General features: G+C 38.1%; 1 protein-coding gene across 2 annotated transcripts in view; it reads left to right on the top strand.

The window, feature by feature from the left end:
* The window catches only part of LOC126948137 (Fc receptor-like protein 2), a 31,375-nt gene extending 23,319 nt beyond the window's left edge, over positions 1-8,056 (top strand). The window contains exons 8-12 of one of the 2 annotated variants that reach the window (XM_050779611.1): positions 4,136-4,163; positions 4,855-4,940; positions 5,191-5,256; positions 6,888-6,916; positions 7,013-8,056. In XM_050779611.1, the coding sequence (XP_050635568.1) occupies positions 4,136-4,163; positions 4,855-4,940; positions 5,191-5,256; positions 6,888-6,916; positions 7,013-7,051 (248 nt within the window). In that variant the 3' untranslated portion in view covers positions 7,052-8,056. Of the gene's footprint in view, positions 1-4,135; positions 4,164-4,821; positions 4,941-5,190; positions 5,257-6,887; positions 6,917-7,012 lie in introns of both variants that reach the window. The other variant, XM_050779600.1, reaches the window with a different exon arrangement.
* Positions 8,057-24,684: the final 16,628 nt, after the last annotated feature.

Below are 24,684 nucleotides of genomic sequence, written 5' to 3'. Positions count from 1 at the left end.
TGACCCTCAACAGGGGTTCTCCTGGATAGCTTCAATATGAGAGCTGGTTTTCAGAAACACCAACCTTGTGATTAGAGGGTTGGAACTTCGAACCCCACCCCTGGACCTCTGAGGACAGGAGAGTGACTGAAGATTCATCTAACCACCAATTGCCAATGATTTAATCAATCATACCTATGTAACTGGACAGCTATAAAAAGCCTAAACAATGGGACTTGGGGAACTTGCCAGTTGGTGAATACATCAATGTACTGGGAGGGTAGAGCACCCCATTCCCTTGGGAACAGAAACTCCAGTACACTTCCAGACATTGTCTTAGCTAATGTCTTTCATTTGGTTGTATATTTGTATCTTTTATAATATCCTTTGTAATAAACCAGTAAGAGTAACTGAAGTGTTTCTTCGAGTTCTATATAGCAAATTATTGAAACTGAGGAAGGAGTCCTGGGAACTCCCAATTTATAGCCATTTGGTCAGAAGGATATGAGGCCCATGACATATTATTGGCATCTGGAGTGGGGGGCAGTTTTGCAGGACACGCCCCTTTACCTGTGGGGTCTGCACTAACTCTGAGTAGTGTCAGAACTGAGCTTAATTGTAATTAGTGTCCTAAGAGTTGGAAAATTGGCTGGTATGGGGAAGAAAAACCCCACACACACGGCGACAGAAATGTTATGGATAAAAGCAGTTCAGCTATACTAAGTATCTGATAGTATTCAGATCTAACTTTGAAGCCCTATTCTGTTTGTGTGTATATCAGTATGTGCATACGTGTGTTTGTGTATGTGACTTGTATGCCTTTGCTTTATAACAATACATTTTTTTCTTCCATTAAGGTTGTTCCCATCATGACTATGTTATTCTTACAGAATTTTTCTGGATATTATTGCTTATTTGTTTTTCCCCACAAACAATATAATCAGTGTCTCTCAATAAAGTATTTTTGTTAGGATTCTCTTAAATTTTGAGATTAATTAAGGAAGAATTGACAGCTTTATAATGAGAAATTTTTCTATCAAAGGGTGTGTCTACTTTTGGTAAATTTTGAGTCATAGTGTTTTAGAGTTTTACTTATATAGGCTTTCATCATTTCTTGCTAAGTTTACTCCTGAGATATTGATTAATTTTTGGTATGATAACTGATTCATCGAACAAGGGTGCTCTTAGAGTGCAACCATAAAACTTAATTTTTTATCTTCCTTTTCCACTGCCCATTCATACTCACTCTTGGAGGATTATATTTTCCCTGACTCTGGTAGAAATCACAGGCAGGCCCATACTCTATCCACTTACTCCTTGTATTAGTCGGTTTTCATGCTGCTAATAAAGACATACCTGAGACTGGGCAATTTACAAAAGAAAGAGGTTTAATTGGACTTATAGTTCCACCTGACTGTGGAAACCTCACAGTCATGGCAGTAAACGAGGAGGAGCAAGTCATATCTTATGTGGATGGCGGCAGGCAAAGAGATAAGCTTGTGCAGGGAAATTCCTCTTTTTAAAACCATCAGATCTTGTGAGTCTTACTGACTATCATGAGAACAGCACGGGAAAGACTTGCTCCCATGATTCAATTACCTCCCGCTGGGCCCCTCCCACAACATGTGGGAATTCCAGATGAGATTTGGGTGGGGACACAGCCACACCATATCACTCCTATATAATTTTAGGCAAACAACAATAAAAACATAGTTTCTCCATAGAGTGCTCGTTCATTAATCAGCTTTCTGAATCTCAAAGTTAAAGCACTCACCTCCCACCCACTCATCTCAGACCCTCTTCAGGCCAGCCTTCTGCAATACAGAAAGGGTTCTGGCCAGATGTTTCTCTCTTTCCTTGAGTTGCTTCTGTTTTTGAAGCCCCCATGGTTGGCATTGATTTCCTGGCTCCAAAAAAGCTGACTTTCCAGGTTTGCTGGGTTGAGAAAATCAGCTCCTATTTTGGGGGTGTGTCTCTGAATTCTCCAGAGCCCCCCAACTATTAACATTACCTGCCTGCATCTTGTGATGCAGGTGATTCATTTTTCTCCATCTGAGCACTTAACATCTCTCTTCAGTTTCTAAGAATCTAAAGCCTTCTTTCCCTTCCCCTCCACCCTTATTTTGGAACCCCATACCTCTTCAGGAAGTCCTCTTGGCCAGATTTTGAAATGGCTTCAAGCTATGCCTCTCTTCCACAGGGCTCAGGTCCATCCACAAGAAACACTCACACACCATTGCACCCACCTGTAAATATGCAGCTCCTGCCTCTGGCAGATGACCATATCTCCCCTGAAATAAATGTTGCTTTATCTGCTTTTCAAGAGAAAGTTTGCTCCTTAAGATTCCTCAGGCATGTGTCTACACAGGGCTCTCCTCCCCACACCAAGCTGGCCTTAATATTGTCCTCAAATTGACTATAGGCTCCTCATCTCCCTTTTCTCAGAGCATTTGCTTTAGAGAACTTGCAATTGTAAATTCTTTCTCTGCCTCATTGAGATATAAATCTTCTCTTAGCCTCTTGCCAGTTTTACAACCCAGAAATGTCTCTCTCTAAGACTTGGGAGCCGTCCCTTTGAAATGTAATCATCTAGAAAGATAGTACCTCTATCTCCTGTATGGTAAAACTCTTAGAATTATTATTTTATCTACCAATATTTCTTTCAAATTCTAGAATTCTGCTTTTATCTTTGTTAGTTATTGCCTTCTATTTTTGTTAGTTTTATTCTTTTGAACAAATTGGATAGACTTCTTTTTTTCTTATGTATTTGTATATGTATTCAGTTGCTTAAGATTTGCTTCCTTTAAATTGATAAATTATAGACATGTGTCAATTTTTTTCAAGTTTTGTTATGAATTACCAGTTCCATTTTGATTAAAGAATATTATGTGTACCATGGCTATTTTTGGAATATTTTGGAGGTTTTCTTTGTGAACCAATGTATCACCAGATTCTGTTATTATTCAAAAGTGCTTAGATAGTAGAACTATTTTTGAAGTCCATTTTAAAATAATTTCTTCAAGAAGGAATTGTTGGAAACATATACATTTATTTAATATATGTTTGAATATGACCAACTCCCCCAACTTATGCTTTAACGACGGTTTGGCTTGGTAGACAATTCTGAGGTCATGCCTTTCCTTGAAGACTAAACAAGCTAATTATAAAGAAGTTTTACCTTCTCCTTGGCAAACTAAATCAAAGTTAATTTTCTAGCACTATTTTCTGTAAAGCCTAACAAAGCTGAAATATTGACTGAGCTACTAGCAGTATTTTCCGTGATTGGCAAACTGCATCTAAACTGGGAGGACTTTGACTAGGATTATATAAGCCTGATGGGAAGCATAGCTGGGGTATCCCCAAGTGCAATGGAACCCTTGGAATTTAGCATGTCTCTTGTAGTGGGGACCTCTGGAAGCTACACACATACCCTCATGGGTGTTACAAGTGATACTGATTTCTACCAAGCATAAAGCTTTTGAGCCAGGGTGGCCCCTATACACATCTATGTGGCATTGTTTCTGAGGTATTAACTGGAGGACTAGAAAATATCTCCTGGATCACTATGAGGATTCTCTCTAAAGACACAGCTGATACATCTATGCTAATATGCTGTGTTTCTTGTTTTACATCTCTCCACAAAGCAAAAGGTACAAGAGATGGCCTAGTTTGCCTTACAAATGTCAATATCCAGCCTAGCCCCAAGGTCACTCCTACAGACTAGGTATTGCAAATATCAAACGTTTAAATATTAAGCATGGCTGCATAAAATCTAATACAGAAGAGCAATAAAATAAAATCAGTCATCAACGGTTAAAATATGTTATACATTATGATAGTTAAAACAACATTGTACTGGTACATGAATAGCCAAAGAGACAATAGAACAGAATAGAAAATCAAGAAACAGTTACCAGTGCATGCAAGGTTTGCCATTTCAAGTGGCATTTTAAATCAGTGGGAAAAAAAGAATGAATTATTTTACTGACAACTAGTTGTGTTGGAATATATAAGCAGCCATTTAGATGAAATACAGTTGGATTACTCTTCTATATACTATGTCTTACCAGCCGATTATATGTAGTTAAATCATGTCAAAATTTTAAGAGATAAAGCTTCCTTCTCTGAAATGAATTTTGTTTTATTTGCATTTCAGGAGAAAGTTCTGCCACTAATGAACCTAGGTGAGAACCCTTCCTAGTAAAAATTTTAATTCTAGAGGTCTCCTTCATTCAGTTTTAAATACCTACTGTACTCTGCTTGTATGTTGAGATTGAGGCTATGTAATTAACACGATATCTTTCTATAATACTTACTCTTGTCTCTACTGCATTACATTTATGCCACCAAGGCACTGTCTTAAGGTGGTCCACATGACCCTAGGTGTTATCTTGTATAGGATTACATACATTTAAATTAATACATAAATTCATATATTCAAGATTATTGAATATCTTTAATGTATAAGTCAGTTTTTGTTAGCTATTTAGAGGAATGAACATACACACAAAATGTGTATTTCCTCAAGGGACATACTGTGCTATAGGTATATAGTATATGTCCAGAGTACAAGAAGGAGTGAGAGAGATAAAGTAATGAGAAAAAGGCAGGCAAAGTTTTATGACAGTTTATAAGAAAAAAAAAAGATTCTGGAGCAATATCATTGTCTTATTTATAACTTTTGAAAAAGCCAAAGATAAGGAACAGAACATTTTGGCCATATCCAAGTAGACAGTCTATACAAAGGGCCATAAAATCACCCAAGCAGAGAGCCATGACTGCAGGGCTTTTACCTGCTCTCTCCTCAGCCAGTCTCTCCTCTGTTCTCACTCACTGCCCTAGGGACTATCATGCAGTTAATTCACTTTCTCACAGAGGTGATTGCAGGCTGAATCCTCAAGAGTTCACCTATTCAAGCCCAATCCCAAAAATGGAGGAGCTGCAGCCAGTGTATGTCAATGGTGAGTGTCTCCACTGGGAGGGGCTCTGAGGCTGAGGCAGAAAAGAAAGAGGAGACAGGAGTAGAGACCATTAGGTGGTCTAGGCACCTCAACCCCTGAGGCCCAGCCATTCCCAATAAATAAATGACTCTCTCAGAATCATGTTGGGGTTGGGAGGAAGGATATACTCATTAAGCCAGGGACAGGGAAGATGTGTGTGAAGTGAACCCTTGGCCACTAACATCTGTGAACTCTTGTCTTCTCCCTGCAGTGGGCTCTGTAGATGTGGATGTGGTTTATTCTCAGGTCTGGAGCATCCAGCAGCCAGAAAGCTCAGGTGAGAAACTGCAAAGTGGTTCTTGTCAGATGCATATTCACAGGAAAGTGATGCATTGTATGCAATAGAGGCTTTATTTATTTATCTATTTATTTATTTATTTATCTATCTATTTTTTAGAAGGAGTTTTGCTTTGTTGCCTAGGTTGGAGAGCAGTGGTGCAATGTCAGCTCACTGCAATCTCTTCCTGTGAGCTGAGACAGGAAAATCAAGTGATTTTCCTGTCTCAGACTCTTGAGCAACTGGGATGACAGGCATGTGCCACCATGCCCAGCTAATTTTTGTATTTTTTAGTAGAGATGGGGTTTTACCATGTTGGCCAGGCTGGTCTCAAACTCTTGACCTCAAGTTATCCACCTGCCTCAGCCTCCCAAAATGCTGGGATTACAGGTGTGAGCCACTGCACCTGGCCAGCAATAGAGGCTTTAATACATCGCTTGCCCTTGATAGGAAATCTGATCCAGGAGGGAGCAAGAGACACCTGGAGGTAGGCTCTTATGAAGAAAGCAAACTTAAAAAAAAATAAGGAGATGGTATAATAAGTCTTCATTTGAATGGGGTTAGATAGTCAGGGAGAATCTAAGATTCAAGGCAAAAGAAGGAAGTCAGGCAAGAGTGAGCATGTCTAAAGTCCAAGAGGAATTCTCTCAGGTGAACGGGGTCATTAAAGTGTCTCCTTTGAAGGATCTGCAGTCTTCATATGGGATGGGAGGAATAACTGAATAAATCAACATGACCTAGAGAATTTTCACTTCGACATGTAGTTTTGCAGGAACTGCTGAGTTCTGCAGCAGTGCAGAGGAGTGTCCTTTAAGCTTCTGCTCCAGTGCCCTTAAAACTATAACCCTTATACCAACAACCCTAAAAGCTATCCTTTGTTCTGTGCTCCTGGTTGCCTCTGATGGAGCCAGTGGCTCTTGACAGCTTGGCTGATTTCCTGGTCAGTAGTCATTTAGCTACTCTCCTCTGAGCCTCTGAAGCTGGGTCCTCTGCCTGCCTTGCTTAGATTTGTGCCACTTCAACTTCCTATAGGGAGTTAATTACTCTAGCATTCTTTTTCTGTGTCTGACCAGCCTAGCAGAATCAAAAAGTGCAGTCATTTTCCAAGCTTCTGGCTGTAAATCTTCAGGGGAAGGAAGGGGATGTCATCCTGGAAAAAGGGGAAAAGAAGCAGACATCACTAAGCAGCTCCTGCAACCAGACTCAAAATACTGTATGATTCAGAGTCTGTCTTCTGTTATCTATGATTCTACTCCAATTTCCTTCTATGTACTGAGGTGAACCACACATGGTTGGTTATCTCAGGAACATAAAGAAGCAACAGGAAACAGCCCTGACAGAGTGCTGTAATAGAGAAGTCAAGAGGAAAAAAGTATAAAGACAATGACCTATAGGAAGTTGCATTAGAGAAGAGAAGCACTTCGTTAGTAAGTGCTGGTGGAGGGCTTGGAAGATGGATAGAGTCTTAGAAGGACTTCAGCATTAACAACTTTAAGAAAGGATTTTACAGAACAGAAGAAAATGGAATTCCACACACTAAGCATAGTAGTTATATGCCCTGGGGCATAAAGTCTGGGAGTGAGGCCTAAGTAAGAATGCAAGAGCTCAGAACTATTACTTTTTCTTAACAGCAAACATCAGGACACTTCTGGAGAACAAGGTGAGCTAGACTCCTTGGAAGTTCTTCATCTTTCCTTCCTCCACCCTATCTATTTTCTTGATCACTTCTTTCCTTATTCCTGTATGTCTCTCCCAGGACTCCCAAGTCATCTACTCTTCTGTGAAGAAATCGTAACACTTGGAGGAATCAGAAGGGAAGATCAACAACAAGGATGGGGCATCATTAAGACTTGCCATAAAACCTTATGTAAATGCTCGAGGCTTATCACCTGCCACAGCCACAACATGCTTCAGGAGCCACCTCCTGTCATCATTTTTGTTCTGATATGTTCCTTCTCCAATATTTTCTTTTACTCATTAATATTCATTGAACTGTTACTACATTCAGACACTGTGCAAATAAATTATTTCTGCTACCTTCTCTTAAGCAATCAGTGTGTAAAGGGTTGAGGGAAGAATAAGCAAGAGATACAAGGTCTCACCTTCATCTACTGTGAGGTGATGAGAACACGACTTGATAGTAGTATATTAACTTACTTATGCGCTGCTGGATACAGTTTGCTAATGTTTTGTTGAGAATTTTTGCAAATATGTTCATAGGGAATATTGGCCTGAAATTATCTTTTCCACTGTGTCTCTGCCAGAATATTTGTATCAGGCTGATGCTGGCTTCATAGACTGAGTTAGGAAGGAGCCCTTCCTCCTTGATTTTTTGGCATGGTTTCAGCAGGATTGGTACCAGTTATTCTTTGTACATCTGGTAGAATTCAGCTGTGAATCCATCTGGTCTAGGGCTTTTATGTTGGTTGGTAAGTTTTTTAATACTAATTCAACTTCAGAGCTTGATATTTGTCTAGGAAGCGTTTCTGCCCCTTCCTGGTTCAATCCTGGGAGATTGTATGTTTCCAGGAATTTAGCCATTTCCTCCAGATTTTCTTCTTTATGTGCATAGAGTTGAGTGTAAACATAACTTATATGCACTGGGAAACAAAAAAAATCTGTGTGACTCGCTTTATTGCAATATTTGCTTTATTTTGGTGGTCTGGAACTGAACCTGCAATATCACCAAGGTATGCCTACAGTTGCAAAAATGTCATTTTTCACATAGTAAATATGAGTGTTTGCAATAAACTATGATATTACTTTTATACGTATATAGAATAAAATATAAATACTCTATGGATTCGATACTGTCATATTTTCTTTTCTCTGTGAATGCACATTTTCCTTTTTTTTTTCTTCCAGCTTATATTTTAGGTTCAGGGGGTACATGTGTGGGTGTGTTATATGGGTAAATTGCATGTCACAGGGGTTTGGTGTACAGATTATTTTGTTACCAAGGTAATTAGCCTAGTACTCAATAGGTAATTTCTCTTTTTCTTTTTTTTTTCTTTCTTTTTTTTTTTTTTTTTTGACGGAGTCTCGCTCTGGTAAGTGCGGTGGCATGATCTCGGCCTCACTGCAAGCTCACCTCCCTGGTTCACGCCATTCTCCTGCCTCAGCCTCCCGAGTAGCTGGGACTACAGGCAGTAACCACCATGCCCGGCTAATTTTTTGTATCTTCAGTAGATACGGGTTTTCACCATGTTAACCAGGATGGTCTTGATCTTCTCACCTCATGATCCGCCCGCCTCGGCCTCCCAAAGTGCTGGGATTACGGGCAGGAGCCACCGCGCCCAGCCCTCAATAGGTAATTTTTCAATCCTCACTTTCTTCTCACCCTCCACCCTCCAGGAGGCCCCAGCTTCTATTGTTCTCTTCTTTTTCAAAGAAAAATTTAAAATTTTTGTGGGTATGTAGTAAGTGTATATATTTATGGGGTACATGAGATAAATAGTAAGTGTATGCATTTATGGGGTACATGAAATATTCTGATACAGGCATGCAATGTATAATAATCATGCCATGAAGAATGGGGTGTCCATCCTCCCAGGCATTTATCCTTTACATTTAAAACAATCCAGTTACATTATTGAAGTTACTGTAAAATACAAAATTAAGTTACTACTGATTATAATTGTGCTATTAATAAGTAGGTCTTATTCATTCTTTTTATTTTTTTTTTGTACCCATTAACCATCTCCACCTTGCCCCCTATTGTTCCCTTCACAGTATGCAAGTTGTTTTTTTTTTTTTTTTTTTTTAATTTTATGGCTGTGAATGCACATTTTCACTGGCATTTTTTTCATTCAAAATTTTAGGTGCAATGTAATTCATCTTTATTTCTGAAAATACTTTACTGATCACTTTCATTTTAAAAAATTTCTGTGATCATAAGCCTCTGTGTTAAAACATTTCTTCTGCATTGAATTATCTTTAGAATTATTATAGGTACAAAACTGACCAAAACCATGGAAATAAATTATTAAACATAGAAAGGTAAATTGTATTAAAATCCACCTCTTAATGACTCAGTGGAGTACTTTTTAACATTTTAGAATTGAAACATGTATCCATGAATAAATTTAGTCAACTGATTCACCAGACATTTATTGAAAATCTATAAGAACCAAGTGTTAGGCATATAGAATATAAGTTTGCAAAAATCTCAACCCTCGACTCTATTTTAATTTTCTTAAAATAGACACATGTCAGCACTGAGAAATCTTCACATGAATAGACTGGAATAAAAGGACTTTTTATTTTTTAAAAATAGAAGTTTTACACAATTTTTGTAAGACTTGTCTAAAGATCATTAATGTGTCTTTATCACTTAAAAACACCTTGTTTAACCCAAATACACATGAAACGTTGAGAAAAATAAGAATACCCCAACCTGCTTGACTGTCCTCCTTAGAAGCTCACTTAAACAGTGATCTCCTTTAACTGCCCATTGGTCCTGCCCAGTGATGGCGGTAGGTAGTCACCATGCCCACGCCTTCAGTATTCTGATAGCTGCTGGCTCCTGGGTTAATTGTAGGGATGAGGTTGTCCCATTTTGTGATAACCCCACGGGACATCCCAACTTTCAGTCCCGGATGCTCAGAGATCAGAAATTAGGTGGTGGATGTTTAGGATGCTTAATTCTTATGAAGGTCTTTCCTAGGGACACTCAAAGGTATTTCCATTTATTTGATTCCATCTACATGAAATCTCTCAAAATTTCTGTTTTATATGTGTCATTGTGCTTATGTACATTTCTCCTAATTTTTGTTTCTTTGGTCATTTTAATGGTAATATGAAAAGAAAAGAAATTCAGCATGAAAATAAAAATAATTCCAAGGATGATAATAATCTTGAAATAAGTATCTCTCTTCTTTATGATACTTTCTTTACTGTTTTTCTTTTTTCTTTTTTTTTTTTTTTTGAGACAGGATTTTGCTCTGTCACCCACACTGGAGTGCAGTGGCATGATCATAGCTTACTGCCTTGAACTACAGGCACATGCCACCATGCTCAGATAATTTTAAAAATATTTTTGTAGAGATGAGGGTCTCACAATGTTGCCCAGTCCAGTCTTGAATTCCTGGCCTCAAGTGATCCTCCAGCCTTGGCCTCCCAAAGTACTGTGATTATAGACATGAGCCAGTGTGCCTGGCTATAATTTGTTAAATTTATATACATAACACTTTTTTCTCATCTTCACTGTCTATTCTCAACTGTAATTCTGTTCCATTATTTTGGTCTATCCATTCTTGGCAGCTATCATGCTAATTTTATTTTTAGAGTTTAAGATGTATTATTATATTATAGCTGATATTTCCTCATTAGCCATTGTTAAAAATAATAGATAGCAAAATGAGTTTTGAGAGAAATTACTAAAGTGGGAGAAATTATTCTTCCTGATGTTAAGGATTATTATATAGCTACAGTAATAATGACAGGATGTTACTGGTGGAAGGATAGACCCATAGGTCAGTGGAACAGAACAGAGGACTCCAAAACATACCTACACAAATATGCTCAAATGATTTTTGATAGTCTATGAAGCAATTGAAAGGAGGAAGTGTAACCTTTTCAATAAATAGTACTCAAGAAATTGGACATCCATAAGCAAAGGAAATGAACCTTAATTTAAATCTCACATCTTACATAAAAATTAATTCAAAAGGGATCACATACTCAAGTGTAACATGTAAAAATTTAGTAAATTTAGAAAAAATATGTGAAAAAAATCTTTGGGATGAACTAAGAATAGGTAAAGAGGTCTTAGAGTTGACACTAAAACAAAGAATAGAAAAGATTTATAAAAGAAAAAGTCACTGAATTGGATCTCTTCAAAATTAAAAAGCTTACTCTGTAAGAGATCCTGTTAATAGAATGAAAAAGCAATTTAAAGGTTTAGATAAAATATTAGTAACCAATATCCAACAAATGACTCGTATCTAGACATTATCAAGAGCTATCAAATGCAACAGTAAAAATAAACAATCCAAGTTAAAAATGGACAAAACGTGAACATTCTCCAAAGAGGGTTTACATACAGAAAACAGGTAATAATCACATGAAAAGTTATTCAACATTAGCTGTTAGAGAAATATAAATTAAACTAACAATGAGACATCAGTACACATCTATCAGAATGGCTAAAATGAAAAATGGTAATCGTGTCATCTTACAAGGAGATATGACATTCTCTGAGCATCCAGGACTGAGAGCTGGGATGTCCCATGGGGTTATCAAAAAATGGCATAATCTCATCCCTACAATTAACCCTAGAGCCAGCAGCTATCAGAATACTGAAGGCATGGGCATGGTGCCTACCTACAGCCATCACTGGACAGGACCAATGCCCAGTTAAAGGAGATCACTGTTTACGTGAGCTTCTAAGGAGGACAGTCAAGCAGGTTGGTGTATTCTTATTTTTCTCAATGTTTCCTGTATATTTGGGTTAAACAAAGTGTCTTTAAGTGATAAAGACACATTAATGATCTTCAGACAAGTCTTAGAAAAATCGTGTAAAACTTTTATTTTTTTTTTAAATAAAAAGTCCTTTTATTCCAATCTATCTATTCACGTGAATAAGGTTTCTCAGTGCTGGCATACAAGGAATACTGGCAAGGAGACAAAGAACCTGGATTACTCATTCATTGCTGGTGAGAATGTAAAATGGTAACTGCTCTGAAAAACAATTGGCATTTCCTTTTTAAACATGTATATATCATAAGGACCAGCAATCACACTAGTGAGCATTTATCCCAGAGAAAATGAAAACCTATGTTCATGAAAAATCTGTATATGTGTGTTTATAGAAGCTTTATTCATAATAACTAAAACCGAGAAACAACCCCAAAGTCTTTCACTGAATGAATAAACAAGTTTTGGCACATTCATACCATGGAATGTTAGCGATAGAAAGGAAGAAATTATTGATATATACAAAGATGGTTCTCCAGGGATGTACTGAGTGAAAAAAATCTATCTAAAAAGATTGATTTCCATTTATTTCCACACTTCCATTAATATAGCATTTTTAAATAACACAATTATATGGATGGAGAAGAGATTAGTGATTGAAACCAGAGATTAAGAGTGGAGGAAGACCAGAGATTAAGAGTGGAGGAAGGCCAGTGTGACTGTGAATATGTAGCAAAAGAGAGCGTCTGGTGATGACAGTTATTTCTCCTGATCATTATGGTGGTCATTACATAAAGCTACATATGGGATAAAATTGCATAAAACTACACACACACACACACACGACTTTTAAAAATGTGTAAAATTTGAAGAAAATTTGTGGATGGTAACAATACCAATTTTTTGGTTTTGATAGAACTGTACTGTTATTCAAGATGTTCTCATAGAAAGATGTTGAGTTATGCTTACACAGGGCTTCTCTGTACATTATTTTGTAATTTCCTATGTATATAGAATCATTTCAATATAAAAATTTGAATAGTTACAATAATTATCACCATTCTAGATTATTTTTTTTTCTGATGAACTTTAAAATTATTCTATGTAGTTTGTACAGCATACTAAATTATTTCTGGGCAAATTAAATATCAGACCCAAGCCCATAGTCACCTATGTTATTACCATTGGTGAACTATCTTTGTTAGGAGAGGGAATTATATGATGGTTAAGCAAAGAGGCATTGTGGTTAAAATTCTGATTGCTGTCTCTGAAAGTTATTTGATTAGAGATCCTCATTTCTCAGCTTTTTGAAACTTCTTATACTGAATTTGAAGTATGAGTAATAATTGTGCATATTTTATGTAATAACCACTTATAATGTGCTACTTATATGCCAGAGGCTAGGCAATTTACCAATATTTATTAAATCTTCATAATTATTTTATAGGTTATTCCCTCATTTAAAGTTGAGGAAACCGAGGGATAGGGAGATTGAGTAGTCTGCTCAAGAATATGCAATTGGGTTTTTGGACAAGATTCTCTAATAGACTCAGCCAAGAAGCACCACCCCCACTTAGAGAGGACAAATCATTGAGTAAATCAGCATAGTTTGGTCAGATCTATGAAGAGAAAATGTCAAGAGTGTATAAAGAGGTGACACTGAAGCAGATGCTGAAGGAGGAAGCTGGGAACCCTGTTTGAGGTATCTGAACACCAGGGCTAGCTCCCAGACCCAGTGGCTCCTGGGAAATAGATGAGCAGGGGAACTGAGAGATGGCTCACTCTCACCATGGACCTCTGTGACCCTAGTTACAGAGGGCCTTGTGTCCCCTATTTACATGTGAACTGGCGGGGGATCTCCCCAGGGAGCAGTGACAGACTTCAGATGATACACAGCCTGGGAGCAGCTTTTGTGCACTGGGCAGCTCCAGCAAAGCATAGCCATAGGCTCCAATCCCTCTAGGCTCCCCATCACCCTCCAGCAGGCACTGGCCTCAGCTGATGGCCGAGCCAGGGAGAGAGTAAGACCAGTGACCCTGTGGGACCAGGGTGTATTTGTTCTGCAAACCCTTCTGCCCAGTGGCTCCTTCCAGGAGCCATGCCCCACTAGCCACCTCACAGTGGTGGGTGTATGTTGCAGCCTCTATAGCCCAACCTGAGTGTGCTACTCCGTCTGAGTAATTTTCCAGTGACCTGGGAGCACATTGCATTCTCCAGTGCAGCTGAAGGCTGACCCTGAGCTGCAGGATGTCCTGGCATCCCCAGGGCTGGGACGCACAGCTTAGGAGTACCAAGTCAAGATTTCTGGCTGGAACTGAAGTAGGGGAAGAGTCTCCACTCTCAGAGCACTGAGAGGGGCAAGATGCATGAGTCCCTGGGCTGAGTCAGGAATGAGGCATGATTCCCTTTACAGGGCTGGTTCAGAAAAGGTATCGCCTATCTTCGTGCCAGGGCCTCTGCCCAGGAGAGCACACACAGCCTGGAACACCTAACAAAAGAAATGCCACATGGTGCCAGTGACCAGAGGGGGCTCCCCCAAAGCCCAGGAATGTACTTAGTGAGTGAGCAATCTCCCCCCACCTCTCATTGCAGAGCATGTCTGGAATATGAGAGTACCAAAGAGCTCTGTGGCTGGGTATTATCCTAGCTACCAGCCATTACTCTCTGTGCCATCTACTGAACTGCAGTGCAAATGACAAGACCAAAAATTACCCTGCTTATATATACACTTGTGAAACCAAGTGCAAGACTTCACCACACATAAAGATCCTATACAGAGCCCTGCCCCCATGAAAGCATCCAGAAATGAAGCCAACTGACTATATCCAACTTACGCCACAGTTAAAGGAACACCAACCTTCCCAGATTAGAAAGAATTAGCACAAGAACTCTGTCAATTCTAAAAGCCAGAATGTCCACTGATATGGTTTGGCTGTGTCCGCACCCAAGTTTCATCTTGAGTTGTAGTTCCCATAATGCCCACGTGTCGTGGGAGGGACCTGATGGTAGGTAATTGAATCATGGGGGCAGGTCTTGTGCTGTTCTTGTCATAATAAATAAGTCTCACGAGACCTGATGGTTTTATAAAAGGGAGTTCTCTGCATATGTTCTCTTTGCTTCCTGCCATGTAAGACATGACTTTGCTCCTCATTCATCTTCTGCCATGATAGTGGGGGCCTCTCCAGCCATATGGAACTGTGAGTTAATTAAACCTCTTTCCTTTATAAATTGCCTAGTCTCAGGTATGTGTTTATTAGCCATGTGAGAACAGACTAATATATCTTCTTACCTTCAAATGAGTCGATTCATTTGGAGCCTACCAACAATGGTTCCTAACCATTCTGAAATAACTGAAATGACACACATAGAACTCAGAATCTGAATGGCAAAAAAGCTCATCAAGATTCAGGAGAGAGTTGAAATCCAATCCAAGAAATCCAAGGAATCCAGTAAAATGATCCAAGGGCTGAAAGAAGAAATAGTCATCTTAAGAAAGAGCCAATGTTGAACCAGCCTTGCATCCCAGGGATGAAGCCCACTTGATCATGGTGGATAAGCTTTTTGATGTGCTGCTGAATCCGGTTTGCCAGTATTTTATTGAGGATTTTTGCATCGATGTTCATCAGGGATATTGGTCTAAAATTCTCTTTTTTTGTTGTGTCTCTGCCAGGCTTTGGTATCAGGATGATGTTGGCCTCATAAAATGAGTTAGGGAGGATTCCCTCTTTTTCTATTGATTGGAATAGTTTCAGAAGGAATAGTACCAGCTCCTCCTTGTACCTCTGGTAGAATTCAGCTGTGAATCCATCTGGTCCTGGACTTTTTTTGGTTGGTAGGCTATTACTTATTGCCTCAATTTCAGAGCCTGCTATTGGTCTATTCAGGGAATCAACTTCTTCCTGGTTTAGTCTTGGAAGAGTGTAAGTGTCCAGGAAATTATCCATCTCTTCTAGATTTTCTAGTTTATTTGCATAGAGGTGTTTATAGTATTCTCTGATGGTAGTTTGTATTTCTGTGGGGTCGGTGGTGATATCCCCTTTATCATTTTTTATTGCATCTATTTGATTCTTCTCTCTTTTCTTCTTTATTAGTCTTGCTAGTGGTCTGTCAATTTTGTTGATCTTTTCAAAAAACCAACTCCTGGATTCATTGATTTTTTGGAGGATTTTTTGTGTCTCTATCTCCTTCAGTTCTGCTCTGATCTTAGTTATTTCTTGCCTTCTGCTAGCTTTCGAATGTGTTTGCTCTTGCTTCTCTAGTTCTTTTAATTGTGATGTTAGAGTGTCAATTTTAGATCTTTCCAGCTTTCTCTTGTGGGCATTTAGTGCTATAAATTTCCCTCTACACACTGCTTTAAATGTGTCCCAGAGATTCTGGTATGTTGTATCTTTGTTCTCATTGGTTTCAAAGAACATCTTTATTTCTGCCTTCATTTCGTTATGTACCCAGTAGTCATTCAGGAGCAGGTTGTTCAGTTTCCATGTAGTTGAGCGGTTTTGATTGAGTTTCTTAGTCCTGAGTTCTAGTTTGATTGCACTGTGGTCTGAGAGACAGTTTGTTATAATTTCTGTTCTTGTACATTTGCTGGATTATAAATCATGCTGCTATAAAGACACATGCACACGTATGTTTATTGCGGCTCTATTCACAATAGCAAAGACTTGGAATCAACCCAAATGTCCATCAGTGACAGACTGGATTAAGAAAATGTGGCACATATACACCATGGAATACTATGCAGCCATCAAAAAGGATGAGTTTGTGTCCTTTGTAGGGACATGGATGCAGCTGGAAACCATCATTCTTAGCAAACTATCACAAGAACAGAAAACCAAACACCGCATGTTCTCACTCATAGGTGGGAACTGAACAATGAGATCACTTGGACTTGGGAAGGGGAACATCACACACCGGGGCCTATCATGGGGAGGGGGGAGAGGGGAGGGATGGCATTGGGAGTTATACCTGATGTAAATGACGAGTTGATGGGTGCTGACGAGTTGATGGGTGCAGCACAGCAACATGGCACAAGTAGACATATGTAACAAACCTGCACATTATGCACATGTACCCTAGAACTTAAAGTATAATAATAACAATAAATAAAAAAATAATAATTAAAAAAAAGATAATTTGACAAAAAAAAAAAAAAAGAAAGAGCCAAACTGAACTTCTAGAGCTGAAAATTCACTACTAGAATTTCATAATACAATTGGAAGTATTTACAGCAGAATAGAACACGCTAAGGAAAGAATCTCAGAGCTCAAAGACCAGTTCATTGAACCAACTTGGTCAGACAAAAATAAGAAAAAAGAATTTATAAAAACAAACAAAACCCCTGAGAAATACGGGATTATGTAAAAAGACCAAAATCTATAACTCATTGGCATACCTGATAGAGAAGGAGAGAGAATAAGCAACTTGAAAAACATATTTGAGGATATAGTTCATGAAAATTTCGCTAATCTTGCTAAAGAGATTGATGTGCAAATCCAGTAAATACAGAGAACCTTGACTAGACACTATACAAGATGACCATCCCCAAGGCACATAGTCATCAGATTCACTGAGGTCAATGCAAAAGAAAAAAAAATTTTTTTTATTCTACTTTAAGTTCTGGGGTACATGTGCAGAACGTGCAGGTTTGTTACATAGGTATACATGTGCCATGGTGGTTTGCTGCACCCACTAACCTGTCATCTACATTAGGTATTTGTCCTAATGCTATCCCTCCCCTAGCCCCCCACCCCCTGACAGGCCCCGGTGTGTGATGATCCCCTCCCTGTGCCCGTGTGCTCTCATTGTTCAACTCTGACTTATGAGTGAGAACATATGATGTTTGGTTTTTTGTTCTTGTGTTAGTTTGCTGAGAATGATGGTTCCTAGCTTCATCCATATCCCTGCAAAGCACATGAACTCATCCTTTTTTATGGCTGCATAGTATTCCATGGTGTACATGTGCCACATTTTCTTTATCCAGTCTATCACTGATGGGCATTTGGGTTGGTTCCAAGTCTTTGCTATTGTGAACAGTGCTGCAATAAACATACATGTGCATTTGTCTTTATAGTAGAAAGATTTATAATCCTTTGGGTATATACCCAGTAATGGGATTTCTGGGTCAAATGGTATTTCTGGTTCTAGATCCTTGAGGAATCACCACACTGTCTTCCACAGTGGTTGAACTAATTTGCACTCCCACCAACAGTGTAAAAGCATTCCTATTTCTCCACATCCTCTCCAGCATCTGTTGTTTCCTGACTTCTTAATGATTGTCATTCTAACTGGCATGAGATGGTATCTCATTGTGGCTTTGATTTGCATTGCTCTAATGAGCATCTAATAATGATGATGAGCTTTTTTTCATATGTTTGTGGGCTGAACAAATATCTTCTTTTGAGAAGTGTCTGTTCATATCCTTTGCCCACTTTTTGATGGGCTTGCTCTTTTCTTGTAAATTTCTTTAAATTCTTTATAGATTCTGGATATTATCCTTTGTTCAGAAGACAAAATCTTAAAAGCAGCTAGAAAGAAGGGTAAAGTCATACATAGAGGGAAGCTCATCAGGCTGGTAGCAGACATGTCAGCAGAAACCTTACAAGTGAGAAGAGATTGGGGTCTCTTTTCAATGTCAATAAAGAAAAGAAATTCCAATTAGGAATTTCATATCCTGCCAAATTAAGCTTCATAAGTGAAGGAGAAATAAAATCATTCTCAGACAAGCAAATGTTGAGAGAATTTGTTTCAACTGGACCAGCTATAAGAGGTCTCTAAGGGAGTGCTAAACATGGAACAAAAGAATAACACCTACTACTAAAAAAACACTCTTAAGCACATAGCCCACAGGCACTATAAAGCAACTACCCAATCAAGTCTATATAACAACCAGCTAACATAATGACAGAATCAAAATATCAATACTAACTCTGAATGTAAATGCGCTAACTGTCCCCACTTAAAAGACAGAGTGGCAAGACAGATAAAAAGACAAGACCCAACCATCTGCTGTTTTCAAGAGACCTGCCTCATATGTAATGACACTCATAGGCTCAAAGTAAAAGGATGAAGAAAGATCTACCATGCAAATGGAAAACAAAAAAAGAGAAGCAGTAGTTATTCTTCTATCAAACAAAGTTTAAACCAATAAAAATTAAGAAGGACAAAGAAGGCCATTACAGAATGATAAAGGGTAAAATCCAATGAGAAGACACCTATCATAAATATACACACACCCAACGTTGGAGCACTCAGATTCATGAAACAAGTTCTTCTTGGCCTATGTAAATACTTAGACAGCAGCCCATAACAGTGGGAGACTTCAACACCCCACTGGCAGCATTAAACAGATCACTGAGGCAGGAAACTAACAAATTCTGGACTTAAACTTGACACTTGACTAATTAGACACTTGACTAATGTAGACATCTACAGAACACTCTACCCAACAACCACAGAATATACATTCTTCTCATCTGTACATGGAACATATTCCAATATCAGCTACATGATTGAACGTAAAGCAAGTCTCAACAATTTTTTTTAAATTGGAAGGATGCCAAGCAAACTCTCAGACTACAGTACAATACAAATAGAAATATATATCAAGATCACTCAGAAAAACAAACACATGGAAATTAAACAACTTGCTCCAGAATAACTCCTGCGTGAATATAAAAATTAAGTCAGAAATCAAAATATTCTTTAATCACTTGAACCCAGGAGGCAGAAGTTGCAGTGAGCCGAGATCACACCACTGCACTCCAGCCTGGATGCTAGAGGAACTCCTTCTCAAAAAAAAGAAAAAAAAAAGAAAGAGAGAGAAAAGAAAACAAACAAAAAACTAGAGATACAATTTACCAAAACTCTAGGAAGCAGTTAAAGCAGTGTTAAAAGGAAAGTTTATAGCACTAAATGCCTTCATCAAAAAGTTAGAAAGTTCTCAAATTAACAATCTAAGTTTCTACCAAAAGGAACTGGAGAAAAGAACAAACCAACTCCAAAGCTAGCAGAAGAAAATAAATAATTAAAATTGGAAAACCTGAATGAAACTGAAATGCAAAATTTCATACAAAAGATTAGTGAAACCAGGAGTTAGATATTCAAAAAAACAAAAAAAAACAAACAAACAAAAAACAAGGTTTATACACTGCTGGCTAGGTTAACAGAGGAAAAATGAAGAGAAGATATCAATAGTATACTCAGAAATGACAAAGATGAAATTACAACTGATCCCATAGAAATACAAAAGATACTCAGAGAATACTATGAACAACTCACTGCACACAAATTAGAAAACCTAAAGGAAATTGACAAATTCCTTGAAACATACACTCTTCCAAGATTGAGTCAGGAAAAAAAGGAAACCCCGAAATAGACAAATTAAAGCTCTGAAATTGAATTAGTAATACAACACCTATCAACAAAAAAGTCCTGGACCAGAGGCATTCATGGCTGAATTCTACCAGACATATGAACAGTAACTGGTACCAATCCTCCTGAAACTATGCCAAAAAATTAAGGAGGAGGGGCTCCTCCCTAACTCACCCTATGAAGCCAGTATCACCCTTATACCAAAATCTGGGAGAGATATAACCAAAAGAGAAAACTTCAGGCTAATATTCCTGATGAACATAGAAGCAAACATCCTCAACAAAATACTAGCAAATTGAATCTAGCAGCACATCAAAAAGTTAATACACCACCATCAAGTAGGCTTTATTCCTGGGTCACAAGGCTGGTTCAACATATGCAAATCAATACATGTGATTCACCCTATAAATAGAATTAAAAGCAAAACCATGTAATCATTTCAATAGATGCAGAAAAAACTTTTGATAAAATCCAACACCCCTTCATAATTAAAAAGAAAACTGTCAATAGACTAGGCATCAAAGGAACATATCTCAAAATAATAAGAGCTATGACAAACCCACAACCAAAATCATACTGAATAGGCAAAAGCTAGAACCATTCCTCTTGAGAACTGGAATGAAGTAGTGATGCCTACTCTCACCACTCCAAGTTCAGTTCTAACCAGAGAAATCAAGCAAGAGAAATAAATAAAGGGTATTCAAATAGGAAAAGAGGAAGTCAAACTATTTCTCTCAGTTGATAATATGATCCTCTACCTAGAAAACCCTTGACTCTGCCAAAAGGCTCCTAGAACTGATAAATGATTTCTAGATACAAAATCAGTGTCCAAAAATCAGTAGGATTCCTATACAACAATGATGGCTAGGCTGAGAGTAAAATCAAGAACACAATCTCCATTTACAACAGCCACAAAGAAAATGAAATATCTAGCAATACAGCTAACCAAGGAGGCAAACAATCTCTACAAGGAGAGCTATAAAACGCTGCTGAAAAAAATCAAAGATGACATAAATAAATGGAAAAACATTCCATGTTTATGGATTGGAAGAATCAATATCATTAAAATGGCTGTACTGCCCAAAGTAACGTATAGATTCCACACAATTCATATCAAAATACCAATGTCATTCTTCATAGAATTAGAAAAATCTATTCTATAATTCATATGGAACCAAAAAAGAGCCCAAATAGCCAAAGCAATCCTAAGCAAAAAGGACAAAACTGGAAGCTTCATATTCCCCAACTTCAAACTATACAATAAGGCTACAGTAACCAAAACACCATGGTACTTGTAAAAAACAGACACATAGACCAATGGAACAGAATAGAAAACTCAAAAATATAGTCATACACCCACAACCACCTGGTCTTTGACAAGGCTAACAAAAACAAGCAATGGGGAAGGTAGTCCCTGTTCAATAAATGGTGCTGGGATAACTGATTAGCCATATGCAGAAGAATAAGATTGGACAGTTGTCTTTCATCATATACAAAAATCTATTCAACATAGATTAAAGCCTTAAGTGTAAGACCCAAAACTATGAAAATTCTAGAAGAAAACCTAAGAAATACCCTTCTCAACATCAGCCTTGGCAAAGAATTTTTAGCTAAGCCCCCAAGGTAATGTCATCGCTTAAGGCAAGGACCGGCCATTTTCACTTCTTTTGTGAAAGTTAAGGCGGGGCAGGGCCTTTTCACTTCTTTCGTGATTCTTCAGTTACTTCAGGCCATCTGGGCGTATACATGCAAGTCACAGGGGATGTGATGGTTTGGCTTGGGCTCAGAGGCCTGACAATTCCATATCTAGAAAATCCCACAGTCTCAGCCCAAAAGCTCCTTAAGCTAATAAACAAGTTTAGCAATGTCTCAGGATACAAAATAATGTGCAAAAATTGCCAACATCACTAAACACCAATAACAATCAAGCTGAGAGCCAAATAAGGAACACAATCCCGTTTACAATAGCCACAAAAAGAATAAAATACCTAAGAATAGAGCTAACCAGAGAGATGAAAGGTCTCTACAAGGAGAACTACAAAACACTGCTCAAAGAAATTGGAGATGAAACAAACAAATGGAAAAGCATTCAATGTTCATAGATAGGAAGGATCAATATCATTAAAGTGACCATACTGCCCAAAGCAATCTATAGACTCAATGCTATTCCTATTAAACACCATTGACATTCTTCACAGAACTTGAAAATTCACATGGAACCAAAAAAAAAAAGGAGCCCAACAGCATGGTACTGGTACAGACACATGGAGCAATGGAACAGAATAGAGAATCCAGAAATAAGATTACACACCTACAACTCTCTGATATTCAACAAAACTGACAAAAACAAGCAGTAAGCATTCTCTATTTAATAAACGGTGCTGGGATAACTGGCTAGCCATATGCAGAAAATTAAAACTCATTCTTTACACCATACACGAAAATTAACTCAAGATGGATTAAAGACTTAAACGTAAAACCCAAAACTATAAAAACCCCAGAAGACAACCAAGGCAATACCATTCTGGACAGAGGAATGAAGAAAGATTTCATGACAAAGATACCAAAAGCAATTGCAACAAAAGCAAAAATTGATGGATGAGGTGTAATTAAACTACAAAGCTTCTGCACAGCAAAAGAAACTATCAATAAAGAGACAACATACATAATGGGAGAAAATTTTTGCAAACTGAATATGACAAAGGTCTAATATCCAGCATCTATAAGGAACTTAAACAAATTTACAAGAAAAAAAACAAACAACCCCATTAAAAAGTGGGCAAAGGACGTGAACAGACAGTTCTCAAAAGAAGACATACATGCAGCCAACAGTCATATGATAAAAAGCTCAACATCACTGATCATTAGAGAAATGCAAAACAAAACCACAGTGAGATACCATCTCATAACAGTCAGAATGGCTACTATTAGAAAGTTAAAAAATAACAGACGTGGCCAGGCGCGGGGACTCATGCCTGTAATCTTAGCACTTTGGGAGGCTGAGATGGGCAGATCATGAGGTCATGAGTTCGAGGTCAGCCTGGCCAACATGGTGAAACCCAGTCTCTACTAAAGATACAAAAAATTAGCCAGGCAGGAATGGTGGCACACCTGTAATCCCAGCTACTTGGGAGGCAGAGGCAGGAGAATCACTTGAACCCAGGAGGTGGAGGTTGGGGTGAGCTGAGGTCAAGCCATTGCACTCCAGACTGGGCAACATTGCAAGACTCTGTCTCAAAAAAGAAAGAAAGAAAGAAAAATAAATGAATAAATAAATAACAGATGCTGGTAAGTTATGAAGAAAAAGGAATGCTTACACACTGTTGGTGGAAGTGTAAATTGGTTCAACCATTGTAGAAGATGTTGTGGCAATTCCTCAAAGACCTAAAAACAGAAATACCACTATCTACCCAAGTGAATATAAATTGTTCTATTATAAAGACACATACATGCATACGTTCACTGCAGCACTATTCACAGTAGTAAAGACATGGAATCAACCTAAATGCCCATCAATAGTAGACTGGATAAAGAAAGTGTGGTGCATATGTACCACGGAATACTATGTGGCCATAAAAAAGGAGATCATGTCCTTTGCAGGAACATGAATGGAGCTGGAGGCCATTATTCTTCACAAACTAACACAGGAACAGAAAACCAAAAACTGCACGTTCTCACTTATAAGTGGGAACTAAATGATGAGAACACATGGACACATAGAGAGGAACAACACACATTGGGGCCTATCAGAGAGTAGAGGGTGAGAGGAGAGAGAGGATCAGAAAAAATTAAACATGGGTACTAGGCTTAATGCCTGAGTGATGAAATAATCTATACAACAAACCCCCATGATACAAGTTTACTTACATAACAAACCTATACAGTTACCCCTGAACTTAAAAGTCAAATAACAAAAAAGAAAATGTGGTACATATAACCATAGAATACTACATGGCCATAAGAGAGAATGAAATCACGTCCTCCACAGCAACATGAATGGAGCTGGAGGTCATAACCTTAAGCAAATTAGTGCAGGAATAGAAAACCAAATATCACATGTTCTTAGTTATAAGTGGGAGCTAAACATTGAGTATATATGGACATAAACATAGGAACAACAGACACTATGCGCTACTAGAGTGGGGAGAGAGGGAGGGGAGGGTGGGTCAAAAAACTACCTGTTGGGTATTATGCTCATTACCAGGGTACAATATACCCATGTAACAAACCTGCATGTGTACTCCCTGTATCTAAAATAACATTTGAAACTTAAAGAAAAGAGTTAAAGATACATTGAATTATCTGAAGATTTCTTCAAATACCTTAAATCTGCAAGGACAATTGGTGTGATGTATATTATTTCCTGAAAAGTGTTCTTAATTAAAGCTATGAGAACATTTTTAAAAAGTTATGTTTATACAATACTGTGGTCTATTAAGTGTGCAATAGAATTAAGTCTATAAAAGTAATGTACTTATCTTAACTAAAAAATTCTTAATTGCCTAAAGAATGCTAATGATTTCATAAGCCTGAAGTAAGTTGTAATCTGTTTTCTGATGGGGAGGTTGTGCTTCAGTATTGATGGCTGCTGACTGGTCAGAGTAGTGGTTGCTGAAGGCTAAAGAGGCTGTAGTAATTTCT

This window comes from Macaca thibetana, chromosome 1 (genome assembly GCF_024542745.1).
Source record: "Macaca thibetana thibetana isolate TM-01 chromosome 1, ASM2454274v1, whole genome shotgun sequence".
NCBI classification, from domain to species: Eukaryota; Metazoa; Chordata; class Mammalia; order Primates; family Cercopithecidae; genus Macaca; species Macaca thibetana.
Note: the sequence above shows the minus strand (reverse complement) of the source record. Positions and strands in the feature narration are given on the sequence as shown.